Source organism: Lepidochelys kempii, chromosome 25 (genome assembly GCF_965140285.1).
Source record: "Lepidochelys kempii isolate rLepKem1 chromosome 25, rLepKem1.hap1, whole genome shotgun sequence".
Lineage (NCBI taxonomy): Eukaryota > Metazoa > Chordata > Testudines > Cheloniidae > Lepidochelys > Lepidochelys kempii.
Genome location: NC_136404.1, coordinates 5,326,346 through 5,348,615, shown reverse-complemented (window position 1 = coordinate 5,348,615; position 22,270 = coordinate 5,326,346). Strand labels below are relative to the sequence as shown.

Sequence of the window (22,270 nt, the reverse complement as noted above, 5' to 3'; positions counted from 1 at the left end):
AAGGTCAAGTATCTTCTGACCTGTCAGGACTAGAAAAGCTTTGGACGACTAGTGCAAATACTTTCAGGGCCTTTTAAGTTTTCCAAGCAATGGTCCTGGGTTGTTGATCGAAATGAAAATAGTTCAGTTTGTCCATATAGTCCTGAGGGTACCTTTCCCTGGGTCCTTCTGGAATTCTGTTATTGTGCACTGTTAGCACAGTCCAAAGCTGCTCACCACAGGAGCATTGTCCAAGTAGCTCATAAGAGTATTTACAATTACAGAAAGAAAGGGACAGAGAAGCACAAAAGAATGGGTTGAAACAACAAAATCTACAGAGAACTCTGGCAAAATGAGGGAGAATTTCTGCCTCATAGATTCATATCGGTTTAGGTGGAATTTGCATTTTCAGTGATGAATCAATGCAACACATAAAATTAAATTGCATGGAAGTGAAATGAATGCAAATAATCTGTCTTCAAGGAGTCTGGCCTGGTCATGCTGACTTCCTGGCTACATTGCTCTTTATCCCTCTCGTGGATCTGGTCTTACATTTCATTGTTAATTGTTACATTGCCGAGGGTTGAAATTTAATGTAAATATAAGAAGTGTTTTAGAGATCACAGGATGCCAGAAACAGAAAAAGTGGTCTTGGAATCCCACCTCTCCACAGCATCAGGAAAACACTGCAGTGAAACTGCAACAGAAAGGTCATGTTGGAGGAAATGCCAAGGAGCAGAAGGCGGGGCAACATGCCAGGAAAGGGGAGGTAATCTGAGACACAATCCCACAAAACTGTTCCCAATTCCAGCTGGGTGCTTAGTAAGTTTTATATAAATGGCCCAAATTAATAACTCCTTTATGGGGGGCGTGGGGGTGGCAGGGTTGTAAGCCACGTTTTAGCCTGTTGTGCTGCTGTGAAGGCTCTTAGCCCTCTACTGCTGTATGATTTCTTGTCAGTGCTCCAACACAGACTGTATATAGAAGGCCTTGTGCCTGGCTAATAACTTTCTTTGTCTGCTTGTTCCAAGGCTAAGTTTGGGTTTAATGACCTCCTCTCACCTCCTGTTGGAGTCAGCATTTGGGAGGTATGTGAGGACAGGGAGTGGGGAGAGCAGGAAGCAGCAGGTGTCACCTGCACCCAGCTTCTCTGCTAGAGAGAGGGTAGGTCAGGGCCTTTGGTTGACACTTGCAGGGATTGGGGAGAGTCAGCACCCCTCTCCCACTGCTGCCAGTGGGTAGAACTACGGAGGTGCAGCTCTGTCCTACCCAGTCTGTGCTAGCACTGAAGGACGTCTTTCTTCCCCCATACTGCTAAACCTGGCTCATGCCACAGTTCACTCACTTGGACTTCCATCAACTGCTCCTCTCGGGCCTCAATGACTATCCAGCCTTCACGACAAGCAACAGTCATGTGCAATGCCCCGGGGAGTTCTGAACTCAATGTGGAAAGTGGCAGGGGACTGATGAAGTGATATCAGGGTGGGGTGATGTGGTCAAAGCGCTTTCCTGCTACTCTGACCACGTTGCCACACCTTGGCATCACTTCACCAACCTGTCACCTTCCATGTCAAGTTCAGAGCTCACCAGGGCACTGAACATTCCATAGTATACACATCCCCCATTGTATTCTGCCCATTCTCCTTGCTCTATCTACTCCCACCTCCTTCTGCCTCCGGCTCCTGGAACCCTCTGCCAACGTGCCACAAACCCTCGCTTGCTTTCAAATCCCACTTGACACTGCTTGACTCCATTCCTGGGCCTCCTACTCCTCTCTGCTTGCCCTAGCCAGGACTTGGATGAAAAAAAACACTATAGCTTAGAAGCCTCATGCAAAACATAAAAGTATCTTGGCTCTCCCTACTTCTGCCTCTTTCTTTTGATCCACAGTGCAATTCTTCAGGGCATGGGGCAGCGTCTTATTTCAGTCAAGCACCAAATCCAGTTATGGTGCTATATAAATATGGCTCAGATAATGTATAAGCAGCATTAACAACTGAGGTAGTTTATAATAAAAACAAAACAAAAAAAACAACCACCCCAAATCTCAAATACTCTCATGCTTTTGTATTATTTGCTAAGAACTGCATCTGTGAGATATTTTATCTACACTCTTCCTGTTTGAGAAATCTCAGATTTCCAGTGTCCTAATATAACCTTGGCTACCAATAAGCAATCCAGTGGATAACATCTGAAAAGCTTTCAAAATAAAAAGGCAAAATTTTGCTGGCACTACAAAGGAAATATTTCAAATGTGACTCCGTTTTGTGGAGAGATTGCAACCCTGACCTAGCTCCGTCTCTCTCTCTCACGGTTTTAAGATCGGTCACGCTGTTCCTGGCATTGTTTGGTTTCATGAGATCTTGAGGTCAGTTACTGTGGCAGGACAGAGTTTACGTTATCAGTAGTGTGGTTCCTTCCATCTCTTCCTATTTTGCTTTCAATAACTCTTCCATTTCACATACTTATCTGAGCCAAATAAACGCAGCAGCAGCACTCAGTACAGTAGAACCTCAGAGTTACGGACACCTCGGGAATGGAGGTTGTTCATAACTCTGAACAAGCTGTTATGGAACGCTCCTCAGGGTGGACTGCTCAGAGCAAGGGCTCAGAGTTCTGCAGTGGCTGCCTGGTGAGTGAGGGTGAGGACTGGTTCTAGCCCCCTGGCTGCAAAGTTAATGAGAGAGGCACTCTGGGAGACTGCAGTGTCAGTGGGCAAACAGTGCAGGCTGTGGTCCTTTAAAACAGAGCTGCTCCTCCAGAGTGCAGCACGCAGGCAGGAGTTCTGGCTCCAGCAGCTTCCACTCCACAACACGTTTCAGTAGCAGCTCAGAAAGTCTCTTTCCCGGACTCTGAGCTTGCAAGCTTGTTCCCCTCCCAGCCAGGGGGGAAGGAAAGGGGAAAACAGCATTCACCACCTCCTACCTGTAAGTGGCTGCCCCAACCCATGGTTAGTAGGGAGTGGGGACGGGGACAGGCAGTTCAGATGTGCCTACCTTTAAGATGCAATACAGGCATGGTATAGTACTGTATTTGCTGGTTTATTTGTGGGGTTTGGGGAGGGAGAGGGGTTTGGTCTCCGTTGCTGCCTGATAGCTTACTTCCAGTTCCCCATGGTGTCCACTTGACCTGTCGGTCTGTAACTCTGATGTTGGTATCTTTGAGGTTCTACTGTATTTCACTTTGTTCTGCAGTTACTTAGCTCTTGGTTTGGCCATGTTCACAATCAGATTCAGCCACATGGCTCTGTTTGACTTCACCAACACCTTAAGTAGTTGTGAAAATGCAGAGATTTGAAATAGCAATGGCTGAGTAGGATTCCATTACAGCCATATAGACACCCTCACACCAGGAGCCCTAAAGCAGCACAATTTACAGATACGATTGCATTTTTATGCTCTGGAATTCCAGACAGAGTTTGCTTAACTGATCCTCATTCCCCCACCTAATTTAAAGGCATGAGCTGTTTCCCACCCAGTGGAATGTCCCAAGTCTTGAATCCAGGATTGGGAGTCCCCAGACAGCTGCCACATCCTGGCCTCCACCCAATGGCTACTGAAACTGGATGGGCTCAGAAGCTAGGGCTATAGCCCCAGCCAAGGCACTAGCCACGAGAGCTCTGATTGGAGGATTGACTAGCTCCACCAATTGGTCCAGCTACGCTATTTAAACCAGAAGGAGGAACACTAAGTTTGTCCCAGCAACAAGGTGGTTTCCTGTTGTGGCTCTATTGGACCCTGCTTGTGCTTGCTTCCTGCACCCAACCCTGTTCCTGCTCTGCTCCTGGCTCCTGTCTTACCCCCACCTTCACTCCTGTTCCCACTGTGCTCCTGCTCTGTGCTTGATCCTTGCCTCTCCTCCTGCCCTTATGTCTCACCTCCAATCCAGTCCTGGCTCCAGCCTGGCCTCCAACTTCTGACCCTGACTCCCGTCCTGTTTGACCCTTGGCTCTGGAACTTAGCATCTGACCTCTGCTCTGACCTTCAGCTTCGATTCCTGGTTCTGATTCTGGCTTGACTCCTGGCTCTAGTAACTTGCAGTTGACCCTGGTGCTGCTTAGCTTCCTGCCCCACCCTGTATGTCTGCTCCACCCATTGGACCCGACTCCTGCTCTACTAGGCGCACTGCCTGAATCCCAGTCCATAACAGCTTGCTCATACTGCTTCTTAGGGAGGGCTCAGCAGAATGGAATCAGCAAGGCTCACTCTTTCTTCACAAAGGGAACTAGAGAACTGAGTGGGTACCCCACCTCCAGGCAGACTACCAGGCAACACAGGCCCATCTTTCTCAGTTGACTGAGGAGAATCAGGCACTACACCAACAGGCTCTTCAACTCCATGCCGAGAACACTGACCTCTGGGTCAATGTTCCCTCTAATTTTTGACAGGCTGTGTGCGCAAAAAATTTCTTCTATGCAATTTGTGCTTCTGTGCAAATTTTTGTGCACACGGTGTTTCGGATCCCTGTGCACGCGCACAGCTTAGAGGGACCAGTGCACCCTTCGCACAAGGGCCTGTGACTCCATTGCCAGAACATTTCAATAGGCACCATGGAAAGGGTTTATAAATCAGGGTCGCCTCCAGTTCTGACGTTAGCCGCAAATGTACTCCTCCAACCAGGCCAAGGTAGGCCTGGTAGTCAGCCTGCTAACGGGGGAGGCACTAGACTGGACTCCCCACTATTAGAGGGCATTCATCCAGTACTAACCAGTTTGGACACCTTCCTACAGGCACTGTTGACCCCCACCATGCTCTAATGGCTGAGGCTGCCCAGCAGAGGCAGGGTACTTCTGCCGCATATGCAGCTCACTTTTGCCGACTGGCACCGGACACAGAGTGGAATGAGGTGGCCCACCTATTCCACTTCCAATGGGGTCTGAGTGAGGAGCTCAAGGATGCTCCGGCCCCAGTGGAAACCCTAGCGGGCCTGGACACCTTTATAGAGCTGACTATACAACTTGACAACCAGTTGTGGGAAAGGCGTGAGAAGAATCATAGAATAACAGGGTTGGAAGGGACCTTGGGAGCTCATCTAGTCCAACCCCCTGCTCAAAGCAGGACCAATCCCCAATTAAATCATCCCAGCCAGGGCTTTTGTCAAGCCTGACCTTAAAAACCTATAAGGAAAGAGATTCCACCACCTCCCTAGGTAACACATTCCAGTGCTTCACCAGCCTCTTAGTGAAAAAGTTTTTTCTAATATCCAACCTAGGCCTCCCCCACTGCAACTTGAAACCATCCCTCCTTGTTCTATCATTTGCTACCACTGAGAACAGTCTAGATCCATCCTCTTTGGAACCCCCTTTCAGGTAGTTGAAAGCAGCTCTCTCTTCTGCAGACTAAATAATCCCAGTTCCCTCAGCCTCTCCTCATAAGTCATACGTTCCAGTCCCCTAATCATTTTTGTTGCCCTCTGCTGGACGTTTTCCAATTTTTTCACATCCTTCTTGTAGTGTGGGGCCCAAAACTGGACTCAGTACTCCAGATGAGGCCTTACCAATGCCTGATAAAGGGGACTGATCACATCTCTTGATCTGCTGGCAATGCTCCTATTTATGCAGCCCAAAATGCCGTTAGCTTTTTTGGCAACAAGGGCACACTGCTGACTCATATCCAGCCTCTCATCTACTGTAACCCCTAGTTTCTTTTCTGCAGAACTGCTGCCTAGCCACTCAGTCCCTAGTCCGTAGCAGTGCATGGGATTCTTCCACCCTAAGTGCAGGACTCTGCACTTGTCCTTGTTGAACCTCATCAGATTTCTTTTGGCCCAATCCTCTAAGTTGTCTAGGTCCCTCTGTATCCTATCCCTGCCCTCCAGCGTATCTACCACTCCTCCCAGTTTAGTGTCATCTACAAACTTGCTGAGGGTGCAATCCACGCCATCCTCCAGATCATTAATGAAGATATTGAACAAAACTGGCCCCAGGACCGATGCTTGGGGCACTCCGCTTGATACCAGCTGCCAACTAGACATGGAGCCATCGATCACTATCTGTTGAGCCTGGGTAGAGAGAAGAGAAGTGAGAGTTTCCACTTCCCATGCATGCGCCTGCCACAACTACCACACTATTTAGCATGCCAAGCAGATGCAGATGGATTCTGCCTGCTGGCAACTTAACCCTGAAGAAACCTCCAGGATTGGGAGTCCCCAGACAGTTACCACATCCTGGCCTCCACCCAATAGACAGCACCTTAATCTGTGCTTCTATTATAGCCAGCCAGGCCACTTCGTCTCCACCTGCCTGGCCCGAAAGCTAACACAAAAGGGTCTGGAGAACAAGCCAACCCAGTCCTGGTCTGAGCTGGGCACATAGGCAAGATACAACCCCACTCCCAAGGCTGAGTTCTGACAGGATCATGAACCTAATCCCACCAGGTGGGGCCACAACTCCAAGGGCCCGATAGGCTAAGAATCCTGCCCCAGCCTTGGCAACTCCCTGTGCATAAGGCCCTCATCAATTCAGGCACCGCAGAAAACTTTATGGATGAGACAACAGACCAGACCCTTATAGTTCAAGTCTGTCCAGACCTAATAGAAACCATTGATGGTTCCCCAATATCCTCAGGGCCTGTAGTCACTAAAACCATCCCCCTGGAGGTCACAATCTGGGGGCAGCAAGAGATGCTGCAATTTAACATAATACGCTTCCCACATTTCCCCCTGATTCTGGGTATCTCCTGGCTAACCCATCACAATCCCCTCATTCACTTGCAGGAGTCATGAGTCTCCTTTTCCTCAAAGTTCTGTCAACAGCACTGCTGGGATCTGATGGATGGGAAACACCCAGAAGACACCCAGGCCCCAGGGGAAGTAGTGATTGGCCTAACAGATATGGGAGGTGGAATCCTCAATTAACTCCCCACCAAATACAGTGATTTTGCTGATGTATGCGGACTCCCTACCTCCCCATTGGGACTACAATTGTCCTATAAACTTACAGCCTGGAGCAACAGTCCCATTCAGCCAGCTTTATGACATGTCTGAACCTGAGCTAGCTACCTTATATGCATACCTCCAGAAGAATTTGGCCACGGGTTTCATCTGTAAATCCACCTCATCTGCTGGGGTACCTTTTCTCTTCATGAAGCCTCCATTTCTGTGTAGACCACCAGGCCTTGAACCAGATAACAGTGAGAAATAGGTACCTGCTAACCCTAATCCCAGAGCTGTTGGACAAAGTAGGGGCTGCTCGAATATTCACAAAACTAGACCTTTGGGGCGCATATATTCTTGTGTGCATTAGGCACGGAGATTACTATCTTTTGGATCCGCTATGGCCATTTTGAATATTTGGTTATGCCATTCGGGCTGACAAATGCCCCCACTACATTCCAATACTGTACTTCATGATGTATTCTGGGACATCCTAGATCAATACGTAGTAATGTACCTTGATGATATACCTATTTTTTCAGACCGCTCCAAACAACATACAACTCATGTTCACACTGTCTTGGAGAGGCTTTGCCAAGATGGATTGATTGTATGCCAAGTTGGAAAAATGTGCCTTCAACTGTGTTTCTACTGACTTCTTGGGATTCATCCTGTCCCTGGAAGGAATTAAAATGGATCCAAAAAAGATAAAAGCGGTCTGAAATTGGGCAGTACCTTGGAACATCCACAAAGCTCAGCGTTTCCTGGACTTCATGAATTTCTACCGCTGGTTCATCTTGAAATTCTCAGAGGAGATTGCCCCTCTGACCGCTTTATGCCATAAGAACATCCAGTTCAGTTGGACTCTGGAGGCCCAATGTGCCTTCGAGCAGATTGCCCCTCTGACCGCTTTACTACATAAAACTTGCATTTACTAGCCCACCCTGATACTACACGAGCCTTCATTGTGGAAGGAGACTCCTCTAACGTAGCAACTGGAGCAGTGTTCTCCCAGAGGCATGGGTGCCAGCAAGTGATGAATCCGCATGCCGTTTAGTCTAGAAAGCTCACTCCTGCCAAGCAAAATTATGAAATGAACTCATGGCTATCAAGCCAGCCTTCAAGGAGTGGCAACACTACCTTAAAGGGGCCCAACAGCCGGTCCAAGTATACACAGACTATAAGCATTTGGAATATTTATAGAAAGTCAAAGCCCTCAATCACAGACAGCTCCGATGGGTCCTGTTCTTCTCCCATTTTACAATCTCCTATCATGCAAGTGGTAGGAATGGCAAAGCAGATGCCCTGACCTGAAATGTGGAGTATTATGCTGATCAGAAGAAACCCAACCAAGAGATCTCCTACATCCTAAAGTCCAATAATTTCCTCACTGTGTCAATGCTCCCGGACCAGTTTCATAGAATCATAGAATATCAGGGTTGGAAGGGACCCCTGAAGGTCATCTAGTCCAACCCCCTGCTTGAAGCAGGACCAATTCCCAGTTAAATCATCCCAGCCAGGGCTTTGTCAAGCCTGACCTTAAAAACCTCTAAGGAAGGAGATTCTACCACCTCCCTAGGTAACGCATTCCAGTGTTTCACCACCCTCTTAGTCAAAAAGTTTTTCCTAATATCCAATCTAAACCTCCCCCACTGCAACTTGAGTTTCTAGTTTGTCCTAATCTGCTCAGCCTCTGCCAAGAGGACTTCCCTCGATGATCAAGAAGCCATCGACCAGGAAGTGCATGAGACCCAAGACAGACTGACCTTGTGAAGGGATGCATATATGTTCCCCCTGGCAGCCCCCATGTGGCAGCCCTGCGGATGTGCCACGATTCCCCCGTTTGGGGCATTTTGGATGTTCCAAAACCTAGCACCTGGCCTACTATTTCTTTTGGTAGCCTCACAGGCATATGTAGCCTCCTGTGACTTGCGTGTCTGCACTAAGGTGCCACATAACAAACCTTGAGAGCTTGCCCAACCCTCGACCATCTCACAAGACTTAATCATGGAGCTACCTGAGTACAATAGGTATATAGCCATCTTAACTATTCTCAATCACCTTGTCAAGGCTGATTCCCCACTCTGGCACTTCGAGTGCAGAAGGTGGGAGCTGCAAGGATTCTAAAAAGTAATACTGGCCACTCCAGGCTTGTATTAAACTTTTAAAGTTACAGCTTTTCTCTGATTTTGGATCAGTAGATGCTGCCTCCGCCCAAGTGCAAAACCCCTTTGAGAACCCAGGAAGGCGCCCTTGGGAATTCCTTCCTGTGGGGTACCCTCAAGCCCTTTCACCCCGACCTCCGGGGAAGAGCTGAGAAAAAAAAACAACAAAGGAAATGAGCTGTTGCCACCAGCTTATTAAAAACAAACAAACAAACAAAAACTACATGTGCACAAACCTCTTAAGACACAGAACTCCAATCCTGTTCTTAAAGAAAAAAAGAAAATACATTGGAAAACTCAGGCTACTGCTAGATTTAAAAAGAGCAAATACAAGAATTAAGCAACAAGAATAGCTTTCTTGAGGTGCAGCTTAAAGGTTACAAGCAAAACAAAAGCACCTGGGGTTAGCACAGAGGAATCCACAAGCCAAAAAGAAATAAAAAAGATAAACCTAATTGCATCTTCCTAGACATTTCCTGATCTACTTACATATCTGGGGTTTTAAGTACGTTGTTTTTAGGTATGATACAAATGATTTTTCATACCTGGCCCAAAGCTTCTTTCAGCATTACTGTTCTGTCCCCTTCTCCCCAGGAGAACAACCACAGACAAAGGGGAAGTTTTTTCTCAATTTTAAAAAGTTCTAGCCTTCCCATTGGCTCTTTTAGTCAGGGGCCCACTCACTTCCTTTTACTTATGCATAGCAGTAAGACTTTTTAACCCTTTACAGGTAAAGCAAGTAGAGAACAGCTATTAAGAGGGATTTTATAGCTAACTGGCTAGCTGGATGTCCATAACAGGGAGGTACTTCCCCCACTCCCCTTCATTTATCACACACCCTCAGGAAGATGGCCCACTTTGTGCCCTGCACCCAGTTACCCTCCTTCGAGGAGATTGCCCAGCTACAGGGAAACCAGATCATCTGCCTTCCTGGACTCCCTGAGCGCATTATTTCTGACCATGGTGCTCAGTTCGTTGCTTGCTTCTAGCGGAAGGTCCTCCAATTAGTTGGAGTACACGCTTGTCTTTCTTCATCTTATCACCCGTAAATGAATAGCCAGACAGAAAGGGTGAACCAAATCCTGGAGCAGTATCTCCAGAGCTACAGCAACCACCATCAGAATGACTGGTCCTCACCGCTATCCTATGCGGGAGTTCACATATAACAACACTGAACACGCCTACACAGGACAAAGCCCTTTTATTGCAAACTACGTGTTCCATCCCCAATTCCATCCTTAACTACCCCCAACCTCCCCTATTCCAGCCATTTCAGATGGGGTACAACTGATCCATCGTACCCATGGGGAGCTAAAAACCCGGCTGAGGAAGCCAAACAGGACTACAAGCGATATGAGGACCAATGGCAACAAAAAGGCCCCAATTTCACTGTAGGCCATAAAGTATGGCACTCAGCAGAGCTCCTCCATAGCAACAAACCATCCCATAAATTCAATCACCAATTCATTGGCCCGTATCGAATCCACTAACAGGGTTGATACCTTGTCACCTTCAAACTCTACCTGCCTCGTTCCTTCAAAATCCACCCAGCATTTCATGCATCCCTATTGAAGCCATATGTGGCTAACCCTTTTCCCCACCGGATCCAGCCATCCCCCATTCCAACGTGGGTACAGGACCATGAAGAGTATATCGGCCATGAAGTGCTCGATTCTAAAACCAAGTAGGGTAAGCTGTGGCATTTGATTGATTGGGAGGGTTACAGGCCTGAGGGGCATTCCTGGGAGCCTGCTGAAAATGTCCATGCCCCCAAATTTGTAAAAATATTCCACAAGAACCATCTTGAAAAGCCCATCCTATTGCTGCGATAGGAAGGGGGGTGATGTGATCTCCCAGTTCTTGAACCCAGGCCTGGGAGCCCCCAGACAACTGTCACATCCTGGCCTCCACCCAATAGCTAGTGAAACTAGGTGGGTTGAGAAGCTACTAGGGCGATAGCCCCAGTCAAGGCACCACCCATGGGAGCTCTGATTGAAAGACTGCCTGGCTCCACTGATTGATCCAATTATGCTATTTAAACAAGGAGGAGGAACACGAAGTTTGTCCAACCAACAAAGAAGTTTCCTGTTGTAGTTGCACTGAACCCTGCTTGTGCCCGCTTCCTGCACCCAATCCTATTCCTGCTCTGCTCCTGCTTTACCGAACCTTCGCTCCTGTTCCTACTGTGCTCCTGCTCCACACTTGATTCTTACCTCTCTTCCTGTTCCTGGCTCCTCCCTGCCTCACCTCCAACCCTCATTGACCAGTCCTGGCTCCAACTCCAGCTTGACCCTAGGGTCTGGCATTTGGCAGCTGACCTTGGCTCTGATCCTCACCTTCGATTCCTGATTCTGGCTTGACCCATGACTCTGGTAACTGGCAGTTAAAACTGATGTTGACCTTTGACTTCCTTCCCCACCCTGGATGCTTTGCTCACTAGAGCTTATTCCTTCTCTGACTACTAGGCCAGACTTCCTACATCCCGGCCCATAAAACCCAGATGGTCTGTTTGCAGAGAGGAACGTGAACTCCCATTGCAGTCCCCAAGAAAAGAAGTTCAAGTCTCACTTCCACCATTCTGCTCCAGGTTTGTTAGACAAAGAATTCAGTTTTGCCTTTGTCAATGTCTGCGTCTAGCTTTTCCTTCCACATATTCATAGAGTCACCATTTTCCACACTTCATCAATTCTTTATCTGTAGTTTGTGGAGAGATTTGAAATGGAATAGAATAACTGACACTCAGGTAGGATTTGAAAATAAGATCTCTGACCAACTCACTAGCTGAGTTGAATGTGAGGTCTGTGTTCTCTGCAGAGGGAGACTGCCCAGCTTATCTGCACTTTTTTTAACCAAAAAAGTTTCAGCACATTTCGCTGCCATTTGCTTGTTGAATCAACAATCCCGGAGGCCTACTAAGACACAGTCTGGTCTGCAGAGGACAAAACTGGAAGTCAGATGTGGAAAAAAAATTGGCAAATGCTCTATAAAGATACAGCTTTAAATTTTATTAGCTTGGTTAGATTCCATCAGACACATGAATGGACTCAGCTGACACACATCACCCTCTATGACTCCCAGGCACATCATACCGACCCTCTGTTCTGTCTGCCTGTTTTTGTGAGTGGCTGGGATATTCAAATATACAAGAATCCCACACTAGTTACATTTGGACATCATGATTTCTTCAGATATAAGTGCCTTGCTGTTCCAGTATGCTGGGGAGAAAGGGCATTGTACAGTCTGCATGTGCACTTTTTACATCATAAGCTTGTTGGAGCAAGGATTGCATTTTGTCTTAAGTCTTTGGTGCTTAAATAATCATGACAGTTAGCCTAGTCCCTGGCTTTTTTAGTGGTGGATGTCTCACCTCGCTGCAGCCCCAGCTGATGCCAGTAGCACACAGGGCCCAGGCTTGGTCAGTGCTAGGTAGTCTGGTTAGGATGCAATGGACATTTGAGAGCCTAATTAACTGTATGTATTTGCTTAGTATTAGGTTCCATTTTAGGGTCTATTTCCCTGGACAGGTCTGGCTACACAGATATCATCCCCCATATTAGTTTACCATGAAGCTCCTGGGCAAATGGGCTGGGATATAGTAATAGCTAAGAGCAAAAGGCTGATCCACCCAGCGCAAGCAGTGAGCAACGTTCCTTTACCTTTGTGCTCCCAGTGCTTTGATCACTGTCGAGAGCAGCCGGCCATCTTTTGCAGTCACTTGGGTGACATACTGTGGTCGCCCGATGTCGGAGTCCTCCACTGACTTAGACAAAGCAGCACTTCCTGGACAGTCACACAGTGAGCCAGGTAGGTGGCAGCAGTCGCCTGTCGTCATGGCAACAAAGAGCACCTACTCCTTCAGAGACTGAATCTCACAGTCATGATAGGCCTGGAACAAAACGAGACAAAGCCAATGAAGAGGTTTCTAAGCCATTTCACTCCTCCTTCAAGCTCCAGCTAGGTTCTCTCACAACCAGCCTCTCCTGCTCCTCCTGAGGCACACAGCACCCATGCCATCAGACTCACCTTCCCCCAGTGTGCTGTTTCTTACACTGCTCTGCAAGTCTCTTCACACAGAATCAGCTACCTGCAGTCAGTGGGCAACGGGAGAGGGGAAGCCTGACTCCAAGTCATTTAGGATCCTGCTCTGGCCTCAACATCACTAACTGTGCTATTGTTACCTTGTCCTCCTACATACATGGGACTGGAACCCTAAACAAAGCCTTGCACACTTGTCCTTACTGGCCTAGGCACAAAACTGACTTGTCCACCCTTGTGATAAAGAAAAGCCATTAATGATATTTTACCAGGCTGTACTTGTCCTTGAAATGTAGACGTAGAATTTTGTGAGGCTGCCTTAACATAAAATTGAGGTTCCAAATGAAGTGGCCTTTTCATCCATTTTGGGGAGGATGTTATGTATTTTGCTCCTCCAGGGAGAGTTCACAGTACCCGCAATTAGAATAGCCATCCTAGCTTGTAAAACTGAGCACACTGAATGTGGAAATGATGGGACATTAACCAGAGAGCCCCATGGGGCCATTTTGGCCTCGTCTAGACTAAGATTTAGAGGTGTGATGCTAGAATGTGTTAGCTAACATATTTGAAAAGTCTAATGTAGACAAGGCACACTAAGATACATTATTGTCTAATTAAAGCTCCCCCTCCCAGTCTACCCCCAGGCTTTAAGTGGACCAGGTTAGAACATTTAAAGGCAGCATGGCTGGTCTACACTTGCCTTTTGAATCATGTTAGCTAACACCACACCTTTACATTCGAGTCTAAACAAACCTTTAAAGAGTCAATTTCCAGGGAGGAACCACACCTTTCCCCTCTGCTAATTTTCTCTCTGTGACCTCAGAGGAGAATCACTTGCAAAAGTTGTGTGAAAGTTCCACTTACATTCTCCCCATTTCGTTCCAGTCCTGAAGTGCAAAGAGTTTCCAAGTCTCTGCCCTTCTCCCATCATCCCATAAAGTGTTTTAAGATCTTCACTCCTAACCCTTTTTAAACAGGCTTTTCCTGAGTCTGTGCCAGCTTTTCCAAACTCTGCATACACAGAGCTTTGTGACTTTTACCCGTAGTTTTTGTCCTAAATCCTAGGGGATTCTTCTTTCAGCCACTCTGTACAGGTCCTGGACAAATAAGGTGACCCAACAAGTCTTTTCCCACTCTAATTTCTGTTTCCATTTCTTTGTGTCCATACACTTAACTTCATTGTCCCAGTGACCTGTCTCAACAGTACATAGGTCATTATTATTGATGACTCAAATGGTGCTATAAATATACCCAGCGCTTCATAGACAAAATAAGTCTGTGGCTAGCTTGCAGAGCTTTTCTTGAAAAGCTTGGTGGGTTAAAATATGGTGTAATAATTGAAACTCCCTTTAATAACACCCCAGGATCAGACTCCTGAATTTTATGAGATTTTGTTCACTGTTTCCTCAAATTCTTCTCCTGCTCTCACTATACCAGCTTTGCTGTTTAAAAACCAAGCCAAACGTAGCTTCTTTGGGCTTGGCTACACTTGCGAGTTACAGCGCATTAAAGGAGCCCCAGGCGCGCTATATCACTACCCGTCCACACTGGCAAGGCATGCAGAGCGCCTGTCTCCGCAGCTACAGTGCTGCTGGTACTCCACCTCAGCGAGTGGAATAACGTTTGCTGCGCCCCCACTAGAGCGCTGCGGCACCAGTGTGGACGCCCTGGTCCTATAGTGCGCTGTGATCAGCCTCCAGAAGTGTCCCACAATGACTGATCTAGCCACGCTGGTCATCACTTTGAGCTCTACTGCCCTGCCCTCAGGTGACCAACTATCAGACCCACCCTTTAAATTCTCTGGGGATTTTGAAAATCCCCTTCCTGTTTGCTCAGCCAGGCGTGGAGTGCTCTCAGCGCATCTTCCCAGGTGACCATGCCTCCACGGGCCAGGCGAACCCCACTATGGAGCAACGGTGAGGTGCTGGACCTCATCAGTGTTTGTGGGGAGGAAGCTGTCCAGTCCCAGCTGCGCTCCAGCCACAGAAATTACGATACCTTCGGGTAGATATCAAGGGCCATGCTGGAAAGGGGCCATGACCAGGATGCACAGCAGGAGCTGCGGAATGCCTACTGCAAAGCCCGACGGGCAAACCGCTGCTCTGGTGCTGCCCCTGTGACCTGCTGTTTTTACAAAGAGCTGGACGCGATACTTGGGGGCGACCCCACCTCCACGCCGAGTACCACCATGGACACCTCAGAGGCCAATGCAACAAGGCAGGAGGAGGAGGAGCAGCAGCAGCAGCAAAGCGGGAGCGAGAGTGCTCCGGCGGAGGAAGACACCCCAGCATCCCTAGATGCATGCAACCAGGAGCTGTTCTCAAGCCAGGAAGAGGGTAGCCAGTCGCGGCGGCTGGTGCTTGGGGAAGGACAAACACTAGAGGAGGTTCCCAGTAAGCGGCTTTTGTTTTGGGAAGGAAGTTATTCGGTGCGGGCTCTTGGGGCGAGGAGGGTTAGGGCTGCATGCATGCCTAGATGCGGAATAGGGCGTTGATGTGCTCTCTCACATAGCGGTAATCGGCCTCAGTGATTTCTTCAAAGGTCTCAGCCACAACTTGGGCGATGTGCTTGCGCAGGTTTTTCGGGAGAGCCACTGTGGTCCTTGTCCCAGTCAGGCTAACTTGTCCGTGCCACTGTGCCGTGAGGGGCAAGGGGACCATTGCTGCACACAGGCAAGCTGCATATGGGCCAGGGCAGAAGCCGCATTATAACAGAAAACCCTCCCTTGCTTCCCAGGTCACCCTCAGCAGCAAGATCTCTTTCAGGACAAACTACCGTGGAAAATGAGGGGACAGTGTTCAGTATAGGGGCCCCCTGCGGCTGCTGGCTTTCCCCAAGGCACATGCTCAGGGTTTAGCTTATCGCTATATTTGTGGTCGGGAAGGAATTTTCCCCCAGGGCAGATTGGAAGAGGCCCTGGGGGTTTTTCGCCTTCCTCTGCAGCCTGGGGCACAGGTCACTTGCTGGAGGATTCTCTGCACCTTGAAGTCTTTACACCACGAGTTGAGGACTTCAGTAGCTCAGACATAAGTTAGGGGTTTGTTACAGGAGTTGGTGGTGGTTGGTGGCCTGCATTGTGCAGGAGGTCAGACTAGACGATCATAATGGTCCCTTCCGACCTTAAAGTCTATGATTCTATGAAACCCAGAGGGCATTACAGCCGTGAAACTATCAGTCACTCTTGACCCTGTGCTTACTCACCATTTTGGGGCTCCTGTGGGTTATGTGCGCTCACTTTGGGACGGGCAAATTATGCTATTACGTAGACTGTGCTTGACCTTGAGTACAGGGGAATCATTGCTCTGTCTGGTGTGAACAATGCTGCCTCTGTTAAGTGTTGCATTTTGCCTTTACAGATGCAACCTTGAGATCTCAGCCGTCCGTGTTATCAATGGCCAAGAGGCTGCAAAGAATCAGGAAGAGGCCAAGTAGAACCAAAGAGGACATGCTGCATAAAATCACACAGCATTCAACTAATGAAAATAAAAAAGTGCAGGAGTGGCGGGAGAGTGAAAGGAGGGTCTGCCAGCAGAATGCGGATCGCTGGCACCAAAGCACAGAGTGGCTGACAAGCATCATGAAGCGCCAAGTGGACTTGATCCAGGCGCTCGTAGCCATGCAGGCGGAGCACTACTGTACCCGCCTCCTCTGCCCCCGCAGCCCTTGTCCCCAAACTCTTTCCCTTGTGCTCCCATGTCACCTCCGAACCACTTTCCCCAACATCCAGGTTCTTGCCACCACCCGCTACCTCCAACACCTTCACCACCCAGCCCTGAAAACTACGACCCTGACCCACTGCACTCAACCCCCATCACCGTGCCGTGTAGTCATCCTGAAGCGCAGCATGCATCGCACAGCACTCCAGACATTACATATGCAAATCTGTGATTGTACCGTTCCCCACCCCATCCCACCCCCTTGCCCTTTGTGTTTCCCAAGCAGTTGTGTTGTGTTTCTTTTCAATACATGGATTTTTTGGCTTTGAAAACATTCTTTATTATTGCAGAACATAAAAGAAACCGTAGCCCAGGAAACCAACAGGCACTACAAGTCAGCGTATCATACGTAGCAAACACAGATTCCTACCGCACTTCACTCCCGTGCAGGGCACCACACCAGACGCTACTGTTGGCTTTCAGCCTCAAATTGCTCCCTCAAGGCATCCCTAATCCTTGCAGCCCCACGTTGGGCCCCTCTAATAGCCCTGCTCTCTGGCTGTTCAAATTCAGCCTTCAGGTGTTGAACCTCTGAGTTCCATGCCTGAGTGAATCTTTCACCCTTCCCTTCACAAATGTTATGGAGGGTACAGCATGCGGATATAAGCACAGGGATGCTGTTATCAGCCAGGTCCAGCTTCCCATACAGAGAGCGCCAGCAACCCTTTAAACGGCCAAAAGCACAAAACACAGTCATTCTGCACCGGCTCAGCCTGTTGATGAACTGCTCCTAGCTGCTGTCAAGGCTCCCCATGTAGGGTTTCATGAGCCACGGCATCAAAGGGTAAGCAGGGTCTCCAAGGATCACAATGTGCATTTCGACTTCCCCTATGGTGATCTTCTGGTCTGGAAAAAAAAAGTCCCAGCTTCCTGAAAAGGCCAGTGTTACAAAAGACGCGTGCGTCATGCACCTTTCCGGGCCAGCCTGCATTAATGTCAATGAAACGCCCACGGTGATCCACAAGTGCCTGGAAAACCATAGAGAAATAGCCCTTCCGATTAACATACTCGGAGGCTAGGTGGGTTGGTGCCAGAATTGGAATATGCGTCCCATCTATCACCCCTCCGCAGTTAGGGAAACCCATTTGTGCAAAGCCTGCCACAATGCCATGCATGTTACCCGGAGTCACGGTTCTTCTGAGCAGGATGTGATTAATGGCCCTGCAAACCTGCATCAACACGATTCCAACAGTCGACTTCCCCACTCCAAACTGGTTAGCAACCGACCGGTAGCTGTCTGGAGTTGCCAGCTTCCAGACTGCAATAGCCACCTACTTCTCCACCGTCAGGGCAGCTCTCAATCTCCTCACAGAGTCCCATGAAAGTGGTTTTTCTCATCCGAAAGTTCTGCAGCCACTGCTCATCATCCCAGACTTGCATGACGATGTGATCCCACCACTCAGTGCTTGTTTCCTGAGCCCAAAAGCGGCATTCCACGGTGGTGAGCATGTCCGTGAATGCCACAAGCAAACTCGTGTCATTTGTGTTACTCCAGTCAATATCATTGTCAGAGTCCTCACTGTCACTTTGGATCTTAAGGAATAACTCGACTGCCAAAAGTGATGCGTTGGCGAGACTCGTCAGCATATTCCTCAGCAGTTTGGGCTCCATTCCCGCAGAGAAAAAGGGAAGACAGAGCACGCAGTACAAAAAATGTTGAAAGATGGCGCCAAATGTGGACGGAAACAAAGGGAATGCTGGGATGTGAACCGATGCATCACGGGGCATTGGGAGAGGACCCAGAATGCCCTTCACTCCCCATCCCCTTCCCACAAGCCACGGCGCCAGAATGGGAAGAGGTGCTCTGTGAGATAGCTGCCCACAATGCACCGCTCCCAATGCCGCTGCAACTGCTGCAAATATGGCCACGCCAGTGCGCTTGCAGCTGTCAGTGTGGACAGACTGCTGAGCTTTCCCTACTGCGCTGTACGAAGGCGGGTTTAACTCACATCTGCAAGTGTAGCCATGCCCTCTCTCTCTCATATGTAGGGCAACAAACAAATAACTGAATCAAATAGTTCACTCTACTGCTCATCTACAGTCTGACTCAGCACCTCCAGCCACTCTGCCAAGCATTCTTCTTGGGCATTGACTTGATGGAAATTTAGAGAGAACAGGATCCCCTACTGAATCACCAAAACTTCAAGTATCAGGGGGTAGCTGTGTTAGTCTGTATCCACAAAAAATAACAAGGAGTCCGGTGGCACCTTAAAGATTAACAGATTTATTTGGGCATAAAGCTTTCGTGGGTAAAAAACCCACTTCTTCAGATGCATCCCACGAAATTTTTTACCCACAAAAACTTATGCCCAAATAAATCTGTTAGTCAATACCACTTCCTGCAGCACCTAGGTGGTTCCTGAGAGGTCTTCCATCTAAGCACTTGCCCAGCTTGATTTGACCCCGTTTTGCTTGTGAGATCTGATATGATCACAGTATACTGGCTTTCAACAGATGGTGCAGCGCTGGGTATGTCCCCCCCACTCATTCTAAGGCAGTCTTCCAGACTTTTGGTGCCACTTGACCAAAATCATCATTTAATGGTGACCTGCCCAACTGTGGCCTGTGTTCATGTGCTCCTTGTCATCTCTGTGGTATTCAGTCTTCCCACAAAGAGAGCATGAGAAATGAAAAGTGGAAATAAAGAGAGGCAAGGCTTTTAGAAACAGCCTCAATGACAACACGGGAAATTGTGCAGAAGAACATCGGTGACTTCAATCACTAGCTTATTATATTAACTAAATATCATTCTCACAGACCAAGGGGGATTTTTCCTGGCTGGAGAAGAAACAGCAGCTCATCCAAAGTTGACAGACAAAAATGAACAACAATTCCAAAACAAGCTGGCTGTTTAGAAGAAATAAAATGCTTGGTAGAGTTACATTAACTCCTTTCCTGAGAGCCTGCAAAGAGGCTGTCTGAAGGTACTGCCAACCCCAATCATTCCGTCAAGGATCCAGGCACCAAAATTAATGATTCATATCCACCCATATTTTTTTCCAGTTTTGCCTTCTGGTTTGGTCCTTTGATCCACCTGTGCTGCAGCTCCTCCCCCCACCCCCTCAGTGTGTGAACATTTCAGGGTCAAAACTCAAGGTGACATACATGGGCAAAAACATCTTACCCCTCTGGGTTCTTAGAGGGCACTCCTTCGCCTCTGCTAATCCCTGAAAAGGGGGAGCTGCCATTCTATCACTCTCCCTATCTCTCCTTTATCACTACTCCATCCCCCTTCCTGCCTTCCTCTCCAGCCCACCCAGTCTCCTCCTTTACTCATATCCGACTCCGGGCTCCCTGACAGTGTCCCGCCTCCAGTCTAGATTTACCTGCCCCCACATTGTCACTCCCGTTCCCTTTACAATATTGCATCTCTCACATTTTCCATCTGTCACCCCTCCTCCTCTGCACCTCCTAAATCATATTCTGCTCCTTTTCAGTCTGCCTTCCACACACACCCCTGGATCTCCACACCCCTGCACTCCTTCAGTTTCCTCCATAGCTGTCAAGTTTTGTTCTGCTCCATGTGTGTCATTGTATGCAGATTAATAAACTAATTTCCATACATGCAAATAAATTACTTATAACCATAAGCTTTCGGTCAATAAACCCTGCCCCAAGCACTGGCAGGTTAGGACACAGAATAGCATGGAATGTGTCAGGCATGGCTGGTGTAGATGAGAGCTTACTCAAAGGGGTGGGTGGGTGGTTGCTGGGACAAGTCAGTGTTTGGCAGCTGACTAGCATACCCAGAGAGGGCTCTGGACCTATGGGAGATCCTGAAATAACCGATTACACTGAAGTGAAATTGTTTTGTTTTCAAATCTCTGCACTATGGAAGTCAGCCATGACCATGAACCAGCACAGTTTATCAGTCATAGGTGGGCCTAAATCAGACTAAAACAGACAAAGAAAACAACAGAAAGGCTGTTCCCTGGTTACATGCTTGGCTGGACATGCAGAGAAAAGATGACAGCACGACTATTAAGGAGATTCTAAGAAGACTTATTCAGAAGATTAAAAATAGAAGAACTTGTTTGGATGAACTTTCCTTTTCAGGAATTTACAACAACTTTAGTGAGTCCTGCATAGTGGAAAACTGTATCTTTCAGAATGGCTGTGTTGCCTTTGAATAGATCCAGGAGCGAATCCGCATCTCTACCTGACTTCCTTTTGGTAGGCAACAACCTTTAGCAAAGGGCTCCCTCAATTCACAGAAAGTCTTATGTGCTAATCATATTCTGAGTAATTTATAAATAATTCATTTACTCACTGTACCCCCTGTCTCCATAAACACACACACCTCTGGTTTACTGATCACTCCACAAGAATCTCATTTGAGCGTTACTGGAAAATGTCAGATACTAAAGGCCCTCAGTAGGGAACTCATGAACAGTTTTCTAATGTTTCTGATTTGAATTGTTTAGCAAAACTATTTTTGGACAGCTATCTAGAGACCTTTCCTCCACATCCTCACAGGAATCTTCCCGACCCACTGCCCAAACCAGTTCCCACTGAATTCAACAGGAGCCTTTTCATTGACTTTAATGTGAACTGGATTTGGCTATTTGGCTTTGATTCAACTCACCTCTACCTCTTGGCTGACTGCATCTGGGACTAGAAGTACATGTTTGTAACATTCTCTGTCTTTTTTTTTTTCTTTTAAAAAAGAGACACAGGATCTCCCAGAGTCTAAAGAAGCAAAAAGGAAATCCCATCACAGATAATGTCATTTGCATGATTATCAAACTAGCTATTTTGCAAATAATAAAAATGCACTCTTAAGTTTTTAAAATCTATTTTACCTAAATGGGTGAAAAATATATGCTTTTACTGGAAAGGTCAGTTAGAGTTGCTCAGCCAAAACATTTCTTTCTTTGTTTCAAATCAGGAGAAAAATGCCCCTTTGTGCATTTGCACAAGACCCTTTACTCCCTCCTCACATCCTGAGGATATTTAACACTGCATTTCTTCATGTCCTGCATCTTGCTGAAATACATGCAGCACAGAATCTTCCCCACCTCTCTGCCTCTATTCAGTGCTGTAGGGGAATTGACACACATTACTGTCTGCCAGGAAATGAGTGGTCTGTCACAAATTATTTGGGATTTTCTCGGCATGGTCATGGCAGGGTGTAGTGTGAAGTCACTGCTTTAATATGTATCTGACGAATGCCATCCAATAAATGCGAAGGTAAAGCAGTTAGTATTTCACAGTTACAGTTAGTGGGGAAAAAGAAAAGGAGTACTTGTGGCACCTTAGAGACTAACCAATTTATTTGAGCATGAGCTTTCGTGAGCTACAGCTCACTTCATCAGATGTTTACCGTGGAAACTGCAGCAGACTTTATATACACACAGAAATCATGAAACAATACCTCCTCCCACCCCACTGTCCTGCTGGTAATAGCTTATCTAAAGTGATCAACAGGTGGGCCATTTCCAGCACAAATCCAGGTTTTCTCACCCTCCACCCCCCCACACAAATTCACTCTCCTGCTGGTGC

General features: G+C 47.7%; 1 protein-coding gene across 1 annotated transcript in view; it reads right to left on the bottom strand.

Moving 5' to 3' along the window:
- Positions 1-22,270, bottom strand: part of MARCHF2 (membrane associated ring-CH-type finger 2) — a 90,781-nt gene that overhangs the window by 45,978 nt on the left and 22,533 nt on the right. The window contains exon 2 of the mRNA XM_073324472.2: positions 12,674-12,903. Within this exon, the coding sequence (XP_073180573.1) occupies positions 12,674-12,849 (176 nt within the window). The 5' untranslated portion in view covers positions 12,850-12,903. The remainder of the gene's footprint in view (positions 1-12,673; positions 12,904-22,270) is intronic.